Source organism: Macrobrachium nipponense, chromosome 19 (genome assembly GCF_015104395.2).
Source record: "Macrobrachium nipponense isolate FS-2020 chromosome 19, ASM1510439v2, whole genome shotgun sequence".
In the NCBI taxonomy this organism is placed as follows: Eukaryota; Metazoa; Arthropoda; class Malacostraca; order Decapoda; family Palaemonidae; genus Macrobrachium; species Macrobrachium nipponense.
In genome coordinates, this window is record NC_061088.1 from 85854404 (window position 1) to 85865996 (window position 11593).

Here is an 11593-nt window from a genome sequence, read left to right on the forward strand (position 1 = left end):
CAGTAAGTCTTCAGGAGAAAGCCACTCAAGATCTTTTGGCACAGTCGTCGAGACGTTCCCATGCAGTCCCTTCCACATCTTCAGAGTCCAGTCTTTTAGGAAGCAGAAGCCCTTTCGTGGAGGATCTTCAGCCTAGATCTTTACCCCGAGGAAGGGGTCTTCCTAGAGGTAGAGCCCCGGCTAAGTCCAGGGGCAAGAAGTGAGAATGCGTTCCTTCAGTCACCGGTAGGAGCCAGGCTTCAGTTGTTTGGAGGAGCCTGGAGAGAAAGAGAGGCAGACACCTGGTCTCTCAATATCATAGAGAAGGGGTACAAGATTCCGTTTGTAAACAGCCTCCCCCTCTTGACGTTCCCACTCCCAGGGACTTTGTCCCCCGTCGTATCCTCAAGAAAAACAAAGGATTCTTTTCGATCTGCTCGAGCAGATGCTCGAGAAACGAGCAGTGAACAGGTTCTTAGACCTGGCTACGCCAGGATTTTACAAACAGATTGTTTCTTGTTCCGAAACATCGGGAGGGTGGCGGCCAGTCTTGGATGTAAGTCGTCTGAACCTCTTTATAGAAAAGCAAAAGTTCAAGATGGAGACACCTCAGTCAGTTCTGGGGGCCTTAAGACCGGGGGATTGGATGGTATCACTCGATCTTCAGGACGCATACTTCACGTCCCCGATACACCCCCATTCTAATGAAGTTACCTTCGGTTTCGTCCTGAAAGGAAAGGTGTTTCAGTTCAGGGCTCTTTGTTTCGGTCTGAGTATGGGCCCCACTTGTGTTCACCAATCTTAAGAAGAATGTGGCGAGGTGGCTTCCCATCTTTCCAAAACATCAGGATTCCGCTCTACCTGGACGACTGGCTCATACGAGCTTCTTCGCAGAACCCGGTGCTGGAGGACCTGAAAACGACTCTGTCTTTAGCTGCGTCCTGGAACTTCTGGTGTAACTTCGAAAAGTCACATCTGACCCAACACAGTCCATCGTGTATCTGGTGGGGATTCAGATGGATTCAGATACTTTTCGGGCTTTTCCGTCCCAGGAACGTCAGCAACAAAGGCATAGAGATAGTGTCCAGCCTTTCTTAGGGAGGGATTATCAAGGCTCGGTGAGGGAATGGGATGAGTCTGCTGGGGACCATTTCCTCGCTGGAGAAGTTTGTTTCCCTGGGGAGGCTACACCTCCGACCTCTTCAGTTCTTCCTGTCGGAGAATTGGACAGAGAAGGACAACTCGATATGATCTTAACCATCCTCAGAAGAGGTAAAGAGCCATCTAAGATGGTGGCTCGATTCGTTAAAGCTCTCAGAGGGCATATCCCTCAAGCTTCGGAACCCCGACCTAGTGTTGTTCTCCGACGCGTCCATCCACGGGGTGGGGAGCAACACTAGGGGGGGAGGAAGTTTCAGGCACCTGGAGAGGGGAACAGGTAGCCTGGCATATCAACTTCAAGGAGCTGGCAGCTGTTCAGTTAGCGCTCCAGTTCTTTCAGGACAAAGTCTCCCGTCGAGTAGTTCAAGTCAACTCGTACAATACCACAGCCCTGGCATACTTGAAGAAACAAGGAGGAACTCACTCTCGCTCCCTGTTCGCTCTAGCGAAAGAAATTCTGCTTTGGGCGAAGGCGAGAGAGATCATGATCTTGACAAGGTTCATTGCCGGAGTCGAGAACGTCCGCGGATCTCCTCAGTCGACAAGGACAGTTGCTGCCGACAGAGTGGACCCTCAATCAGGACGTATGCCAGGAGCTGTGGAGTCTTTGGGGACGCCCTTAGTGGACGTTTTTGCAACCGCAAGGACGGCGAGACTTCCTCTTTACTGCTCCCCAGTTCTCGGGATCCGGGGGGCAAGTAGCAGTGGAACGCCCTGTTATGGGACTTGGACGGGGGCCTAGACCTTCTACGCATTTCCCCCCCACCCTTCAAGAGTTCTGGGAGAAGTGGATGAGAAAGTTCCACCAGACTTCGGGAGGGGAACGAGGTTTGACGTTAATCGCCCCCTTTTGGCCTGCAGCGATCTGGTTCACAGAGGTGATGTCCTACCTGGTGGATTTTCCGAGATCTCTTCCGTCAAGGAGAGATCTACTCAAACAGCCCCACTTCGAGAGGTACCACAAAAACCTCTCCGCTCTGAGTCTGACTGCGTTCAGACTATCCAGAAGTTGGCCAGAGCGAGAGGTTTTTCGAAACCTGTGGCTAAAGCTATCGCCACCGCGAGAAGACCTTCGTCAATCGCGGTTTACCAGTCGAAGTGGGCAGCTTTTAGGAGCTGGTGTAGGAAGAAAGGAGTTTCCTCTACCATGACCTCTGTGAGCCAGATCGCCGACTTCCTTCTTTATCTCAGACGAGATTTGAAGCTTGCAGTGTCAACCATTAAAGGCTACAGAAGTGTCTTGATCTGTAGTTTTTCGACATAGAGGTCTTGACCTTGCTAATAACAAGGACCTACATGATCTACTAAAATCTTTTGAGACCACCAAGGTACGATATCTAAGTTGCCTTCGTGGAATCTGGACGTGGTTCTCAACGTTTTTAATGTCAAGCCGCTTTGAACCTCTACTCTGCCTCTTTGCGAGATTTGACGAAGAAGACTGTATTCCTAACTGCTCTGGCGACGGCGAAGAGGGTTAGCAAGATACAGGCGATTAGTTAACACATCGGCTTCAAAGGGCATAATGCAGTCTGCTCTTTGGGTATGTCATTCCTGGCTAAGAATGAGAACCCTCCAATCCTTGGCCTAAGACGTTCGAAATCAAGGGTATGGCAGAAATCATTGGTCAAGAGCCAGAAAGAGTCCTGTGTCCTGTTACGGCTCTTAGAGAATATCTTCGTAGGACAAAGGAGTGGAGAGGTTCTGCGGAGAACTTATGGTGTTCGGTCAAGAGACCTAATATGCCCATGTCCAAGAATGCACTGGCATTCTTTTTAAGGAACACCATTAAGGAGGCACACTCTAATTGTCAAGACAGTGACTTTAAGCTTTTAAAAGTTAACGCTCACGAAGTAAGGGCTATTTCGACTTCTATAGCCTTTCAGAAAAATATGGCTCTCAAAGATATTTTAAGTGCCACTTTTTGGAGAAGTAACTCGGTGTTCGCCTCACACTATTTACGGAGGTCAGAACGACATATGAGAACTGTTACTCTCTTGGACCATACGTCGCCGCAGACACTATCTTGGGGGCAGGAGGTAGCACTCATCCTTTCCCATAGAAAAAGGTAGGTGAGTTTTTAATGTTTGTAATGTTTATGGTTGTAGGGTTGGCCGCCGAATGCGGTCTTCCCTTCTTTTAGCCTTTTGTATAAGGGAGTATTTGGTTAGGCTAACTTATTGGGTGGTTTTGCCTCGTTGTCCTCTTGAGTATGGTCATGGTCTAGTCACATTGTGGTCTCGTCCCCGTTGGCAGATCATCTAGAGCGCACCAACTACACAGGTCTCTACCTTGTTGGTAACTCTAGTGAAGCAGATGCAGGCTTGGGTGACAGTAATCACGAAGTCAGCTATGCTAACAGGTAAGGAACCAAGATGTCAATCATCTACATTTATATGTTTCCTAAAATCCTTTTCTGTCTCTCCCACCGCCAAAGGTGGGATTCAGCTATATATATATCTGACAGGTAAGTTTCATGAACAAAATGATATTGTTAAGATACAATAATGTTTGTTCATACTTACCTGGCAGATATATATATTTTAAGTACCCACCCACCTCCCCTCAGGTGACAGTGGAGATAGAAATCTGATAGAAAATGGGAATGGTTCCTGATACCCGCCTCCCAGCGGCGGGAATGGGTACTAACCACCCTACTCCCACTACGTGTGTCGTAAGTTTTTAGAAATTCTGTCGGACTTCAGAGAATACAGCTATATATATATCTGCCAGGTAAGTATGAGCAAACTTTATTGTATCTTAACAATATCATTTTAAAAAAACTCCCAAGGTAAAGTAAAAGAATGTCTAGATGTGGTGTATTTATATTATACAGAATCCATAAGAAAACTGTAAAAATAGACATTTGATCAAATGAATGCATTTCATTAGGCTTGTACAGTACTGCAATGGTTGGAGAATAGTGACTTAAAGAACTATATAACTGATCAGATGGTTAAATGTCTTACTTAAAAATCAGGTACAGATTTAAAGTTATGAATTATGGAATAATTTCTCATTGTAAAATTATATTATTGTAATGGTATTGGCAAAATTTTGGGTTTTATTTAAATTTTAACAGAAGAAAATGGTTATAGTTATTTAATGTAAAGTGAATTTATGTACAAACATGAAACTGAATGATGAATGTATACTTGTGCTACATATATTGCATATATAAATATCACTGTATACTTATTTTTACAGTATTTACACCTTAACATATTTACATATTTTAGTACTGTATGTGCCAGTTATATTGTTTAAATATGAAATTGTGTTGTTATAATTATGGTATTCATTCCATGCACAGAATTTATATTTACAACAATTTCTTGCAGAAAAACATATGTTGAATTTTAACGTAAAATAAAATACAATTATTTTACAAAGTATAATACTGAAAATTTACCCTAAAATTATGCTCGACAGCTTTATAAGAAACACACAATTACAGCTGATTCTTTAAAGTCTAAAAAATTAAAATATAATTTAAAATTAAAAGAACTGAGTATTGTCAATCAACAAAAGAATAAATAAAAGAAAACTATCAAAGTTCGATCAACAGTACGCCATCATTTATATACTGTAACAATTTCTTGACATATGCGATATTTACATGTCAAATGTAAAAATGTATCATCCTAGTTACAGTATACAAATAATTCTACTCAAAGATCCTTGTGAAAAAAGGTACACCGGTTTCTTCCATCACTAGTTGAAGTATTAAAAGGTGGCAAAATGTGAATATTGGCGGAAAGACTTATGGCAGCATGTATCCTCATACACTGTCATCCACAAAGTCCTTGAGAGCATCAAAAATCTTCTCATAGACCAGGGGCTTTGCATCAGTTGCCCAAAGGAAGTCCAGGTGGCTAAATATAGGATTAGATACCTTATAACTTCCTTTTAAAAGGGGCAGCTGGTTTTCCAAGTGGAGAATGTCCTGTTGGGAAGAAAATATAATTATAATAGCCTTCTCCATTTAAAACTGAACAAACTGCACCAAATACATTTAGAAAAAAAGAAAACTCACTGCCAGCCATTCAATCACATCACAAAGTGGTATTTCTCTTCTTTCCCCCCCTCACACTTCAGATAAAAGGTAACAGGAATTGAGGAGGGTATTAAAAATAGTGACCAATGGGTTTGTATAAAAGTGTTGTACTGTACTTTAAGACATTCATCATGAACACAATAATCATAAAGCCTGAATTCTGATTTAGGCAGAACAAATGGAAGCCCTCGAATAGAGAATCATATGATTTCCCTCAAGACAGTGTAACCTGCAATAAACACAAAATCAAGGGTGCTTCCACAAATAAATTAAAATAGAAAAAATAACCAAAAAGTACACATGCAAAGCACAAGAGGCATCAAGGCTAGTACTTGAGGATACACACACCTCTCTCTGTCAGATTATGAAAGATGAAATTGGGAAGACATGACCTTGATCCCTCCCTCCAAACTGGAAGCTCATGACCCTCCCCAAAAAATCAAAATAGAATCTAGCAAAAGTATCCGACAGCAATGAGTCTCTGCTTCAAAAATGGTAGAGAGCCAGGGAGGATGACTGGGCTTTAATCTCTAAAGCACTAATCCTAAGCAATGAAATGTCTTCACAAAACAATTCCGACTTGTGCACAGGAAAAAGGAAGAAAAGGCTGAAAGAATCCTGTTCAATGGAGGTATGACTTGACTGAACTATTCTGTTAAAAGACAGAACACACACACTGGAGCAAACAAGAGAGACACCAAGGACAAAGTGACTAGAATAAAACTTAAAAGCCAGAAAGGGTATGGAACTCGCTGACACGCTTTAGAAGCGGGAAATAAGTAACTGTCTTCAGACACATCTATAATCAAGGCATCCAACCAAGGCTTCTAAAGTAGGGCTGATGAGGATGTACAACACACATTCAAGATTCAATAGATAATTGATGAATAGACTTGCCAAAATGGCAAGAGAGATAGTAGTCTGTAAATTTGCGGGAGTACTTTGCTATAAAATCAGAATTCAACCAAGAACTGAAGAGAAGAAAAGGCAGTAATTCCACAGAACACCCCATCAAAGTTGGCTTAGGTTTCAAAACTCCTTGAAAAGAGGGGAAACAAAGCCTCCACACTTTGGTTCCATGATAACAATCTCTAGCAATTTCATAGTCACTGCCATGTATACAAACCCTAAGTCTTATGTAGCAGTATTCCCTGAAATCAGCAGGAATACACATACGTATTCCCTGAAATCAGCAGGAATACATCACTAAAGGTTGTTTGGATATTTAACCAGGTATTTAATGTGCAGCTGGCAGGCAAGGGATATAAAGGCCCGTCCACACTAGCGGGCATGCACGTCAGGCACTTCCAGCTGTTTATATTTCCTCTCGCTTTTGAAGCAGTGTTACCAGACAATCGCATAGTCCTGGCTCCATACTCAGTTGATCAGTATAGTGGAACCAATTATGGGAACAGTGTTTGCCCGCTAGCGTGGACAGGGCCTTAGGCTCCCCATCACTCACCAACTGTATTAACTTTTTATTCCAGCACCAGGGACAAAGCATAGTGGGTTTGAAATTGTGTTTGCATATCTAGGAAAAATGCATATTAATAAATATGAGATTCATTCACTCCTTGGTTAAGGTATTGCTTCTGAGTTGACCAGCATTATTTTGAGAATTTTGGCACATAAGAGGTTGTGAATCCATCAAACAGTCTGGCTAACAAAGATACGAAAGATAGGGTCCCTTATCACCTGGGAATGTCAGCTTCCTGATCATATGAATGAGCAGGGGCAGGTTGACTCCCATTACTTATATAGCCTGGCAATGGAAGTTACAGACTGAGGAGGTCCTGCAAGAGATTACCTTCACCATGTTGAAAAACTAGTTAAGATAGGAGAGATGATTTCCTTGGACATGTTTTGTACAGGAAATATGGATCAATTTAGTATCCCTACCTCTCTTACATAAAGCAACATCTTTGCCCTTTTCAGCAACATCTAGAGTCAAACTAGACAAGACACCACAAATCTTCATCTACGAGTCTGACTAGGCAAGAGACTTTAACTCTTCAAAGACAGTCTGATTCCTGTACCCAAGTTTTCTTTGTATCTTTTAACTGAACAGAATAAGAACTTTTTATCAGCAAAATAAGAGGTATGTTCATTGTATGAAGAACTATTTCATTAAAAAATATTTCAATTTTGCATAAAAGTCTCACATACATACCTTTTGACTAGTAAGCCAATCATTATTAGCCCAAAATAATGTGATGGGGATTTTTATCTTTGCAACATCATATTCTGGCGGTGTTGGTTGTCCATACACTTTCATATTCTCTAATCTTCCATGGTCAAATTGTTGAAATCGACCTGAAAGAAATAAACAAATTATTCTAATTGAACGTTGGCTAAAGATAACCATTGGTACAATAGCTGTTATCTACACTAAGTAAGATCCACTGAGATTACATAAGTAAGATCCACCGAGATTTCATCCCATGTATATCTAAAAAATATTCAGACTAAAGAAAAACATCCTTCACTTGTCAGTACTGCTCACTTAATGGAGTATATAGCCACCCACTAGAATTATTTCAAGGTAATTGTTTTATACTGAATACATAGACCAATTCTACTAGTGTTAGAGCCAAAAAGGCTAAAAAAAAAAAAAAAATTTAAATATTCTAGAGAACAAAAATAATGAAAATATGCCAAAGTTTATCCATTGCTATTTCTCATCCTGTGGTGTCGAAGTGAACACTTTGGACAGCATTATCAAAGACACTACGTACTATTATTTTCACAAGCAATTAAAGTGTTAATAAACATATAATTAATAACTGGATGGTCTTTATTAGTCAAGCAAAATGGAACGAAGACAGAAATCTTAGGTTTTTAACCATATAAACATGAGGTTTGTGGATGACGATGCAACTGTTTCAGGAATTTTGCTGGCCAAGACCTATCTAGCCTAATTAACATAAAAGGTGGCCTCTGATACACCAGGGTATACTTGAAGCCTTCTGGGTTAAGGGTTTTGGAACTTTAGGAGACAGGAAATTACAGGGTCCTATTCTGAGCCATTACTGACCAAAAATAATGGAAGGAACCTTTTTACTAATCACTGCTAAACTTGAAATTCATTAAGTCAAACTTAACAACTTTAAAATTCATGGCAAGTATATCATAAAGGTAAAATTACCACGTAAGGAAGATCAGCCAATTATAGAAAACTCAGCTGACAAAATGCTAACCTGAACATCGCTTCATACTCGCAGGGATTCATTTCTAACAGGTGGATTACTGATATGTGACAATGGAATTTAATCTGAAAAATATCTATAATTAAGAAAAGTTGTTTTTGCTGGCAAGTACGGAACTGCTGAGGAGGAACAGTGGGGTGAAAATGGACCCAAAATTAAAAAATCTCTATACATTTTACATACTTCAAGAGCACAAGATTATATTGCTTTAAATTACTTCCTTTGGGAAGTATTACCTACAGTGTGTCTTGTATAATATGCTAGAGGTGATCCTTATGGTTTTTGTTACATTTTCTCAGTCCCATGCACATTAACTTTTTTTTTTATTGAGGTCCTGCCCCACCTAGCTATTCAATTTCTTCAACCATGTCTAGTTTCAGTTTTGACAACTCATTTGTGAAAGGTTAGACCTGATTGCTACATTTTCTGCATCTTACAATTTGATTCAAGAGGACTAACCTACCTGAAGAAATTCCTTGGGCAAAGTGGAAGAGTGTTTGAGTGGAAGATCCAGCAGGGTTATGGGTCAGGATAATGGGAACCATGGTCTGGGGAAAAGGTAAACATTACCAGGAATTACTTGAAATTATAATTACTAATCCAACATTTTATAGGAAACTGCCTCCTTGTCATTTAAATGAGCCATGATATATTTGAATATTATGCCATCAGTAATCACAATAGGCAACAATCGTTTAGTACCTGATCAGCTCTTGAGGGATCAAATCCAGTTATCAAGAACTGAAGATTTTCACATAATGCTTGATTACTGCATGCCTTGTAAGGGTCCCACAAAGAAATGAGTAAAGGATTTGTCATGAACTCCTCATCATTTCCAAATAATCTCAGGACAAACTGAAAAACATCGAGTTATTAAATATACAGAAGCAATCATTATTTTTAATATTTCACACACCGCTGAAAGATATCTGTAATGTTACCTATCTATCAAACCAAAAAACTTACAAATTAAGTCTAAATTTATTCACACCTGTTCCTGGAATTCATGCTCCCATAAAGAAATAATGTCATTCCATAATTGTATCAAATTAACTTATATTCACCAGGCCCCCTTTAATACTCTCAGTCCTTTGCTAATTTTCATTAATACAACAGCATCTTAGAGGAAACTTACCTGTATATCATTAACCACTGGTGCTAAATATTTGATAGGTGAACTGATGCTTGTCACTGTTGCTACCGGAGCCAGGGCAACCATCGATGCAATTCTCTCTTGGTATTCAGGTTGTGAGCTCATAAGAGCAAAGAATACTGTTGTCCCCATTGAATGGCCAACATAGTGTAGCTTCTCCACACCAGTTTTTTCAAGGACAAAATCCAGCATGGCGGGCAAATCATATTTTGCCATTTCATCAAAACTGCAATGAGGAAAATTTAGTTTACAACAACTTTTATTCATATAATACGTTTCATTCATTACCACTGCAGCACACTTTTCAATTTTCTTTTACTCTATACCTTGGTTACCAAAATTAAAGATGTTGACCTACCAGAAATACACTATCATATATCAGTCAATGAAAAATTATGGGTAATCAAAAACACCAATTCTGAATGCATGGTCACTATGGTGGTGGAATGATTAGCCTTTAAAAATATTTTGATTGCAGTGGGGATCTATTCAATACATACTAGGAAAGAGAAACTGTGCTAAAATCAGCTACACCAACCACACCAAAGTTGCACTTTAGATTATACTATACATACTTAGCTAACTTTATCCAGAAAAACCCTACACGGGTGACACCGAGTTGAACTGACCTAAGTAACCATCAGCCAGTTCACAGTTGAAACAGGAAAGGGTTGTCTATACCTGGGTCTCACTCGGTGCACATCTTTGCTAAGCTTTGTGAGGGCGAGTTTATGTTTTCCACATTAGAGTGCTAAGTACCATAAATGTAGTACTGCTAACTAAGTCATTACAGTTCCCAAGAGGGCCTGAGATGCCAGCATGGCGGAGCCTGTTGTGAAGAATGCTGTGTCTGTGAGAGTCCAAGGCTTGGAGGTCGTATAATGATGTGGAGGATCACAAAGCAGAACCATACTATTAAAATGTATTTGTGCTCTTATTAGTCCCTAGGAGTATTGATCTAATGGACTGCCCTATGCACCCGCTTCCCCCCATCCCACTCCAACCCCCTTAGGCTTCTTATTCCGGTACAATCTTCCCTGAACACTGCCTGTAAAACCCTCACCTTATTTTGGTGCTCACAAAACCTAATTGTAATGCCAATTTTTAAAACGAAGAGCTTATCTGCACCTTGCAACGGCTTCATCTACTCACACTCGTCATTATGATCATTCTTCGAAGAACTATTTTAAAAGTAGATGTTATGATATGGCAATCATTTCTTACAGTTTTTGTATCAGTGATAATTTACCGTGGCTAAAATTAAGCTCTCAGCTATTTTTGTTTGATTATTTTATCTTAGATTATTTTCACTGGCCAAGCTTCAAGTACTTTGCATCAGCAGAACACAAAAGAATACAACAAAATCTAAGTCTTAACACCCTATTGGGAGTAGTGCTGTCAGTGCACCTCATGCGGTGCACTGTAGGCATTACTTAGGGTTCTTTGCAGCATGCCTTTGGCCCCTGGCTGCAGCCCCACCCTTTAATTCGTTTTACTGTACCTCCTTCCATATTCTCTTTCCATCTTACTTTTCAACTGCTCCTAACAATTGATTCATAGTGCAACTGCTTTAAAGTTTTCTTCCTGTTGCACCTTTCAAACCTTCAACTGTCAATTTCCGTTCCAGCGCTGAATGACCGCATAGGTCCCACTGCTTGAACTTTGGCCTGAATTCTATATTCACCTCAACTAAGTCTCCACAAAAGGTCCACTTTGACAGTACGCCAGTAATCCAAAACTCTATAGCTGCGACCTGGAAATGTCTACTCGTAATAACTGAGAAACCAGAGCTACCTAACTTATGAAAAAATGTGAAAATTCACACCTTTGCCCATTTGATTAAAACGTCACAACATCTTCATGGACTGTCATTTTACAGGTAACTATTGCTTTCTCAAAGATGGACACTATCGTAGAAGATGGTAGTACTTATACGAGTATGTATAGTAACTTGATTCATCTATACCCTTCAATGAAGTACTGCGTACGTTTTCTTTGGCCTGACTTACTAATAGTATCGAAAATTTAAGCGGATCCTTC

At 40.3% G+C, this 11593-nt stretch overlaps 1 protein-coding gene across 1 annotated transcript; it reads right to left on the minus strand.

Moving 5' to 3' along the window:
- Positions 1 to 4703: 4703 nt before the first annotated feature.
- Positions 4704 to 10012, minus strand: LOC135218787 (gastric triacylglycerol lipase-like). The gene is made up of 5 exons (XM_064255240.1): positions 9536 to 10012; positions 9103 to 9255; positions 8864 to 8948; positions 7365 to 7507; positions 4704 to 5083 (listed from the first exon to the last, which is right to left on the minus strand). The coding sequence occupies exons 1-5, from the start codon at positions 9836 to 9838 to the stop codon at positions 4919 to 4921; spliced, it is 849 nt and encodes a 282-aa protein (XP_064111310.1). The 5' UTR covers positions 9839 to 10012; the 3' UTR covers positions 4704 to 4918.
- Between the last annotated feature and the right edge of the window lie 1581 nt (positions 10013 to 11593).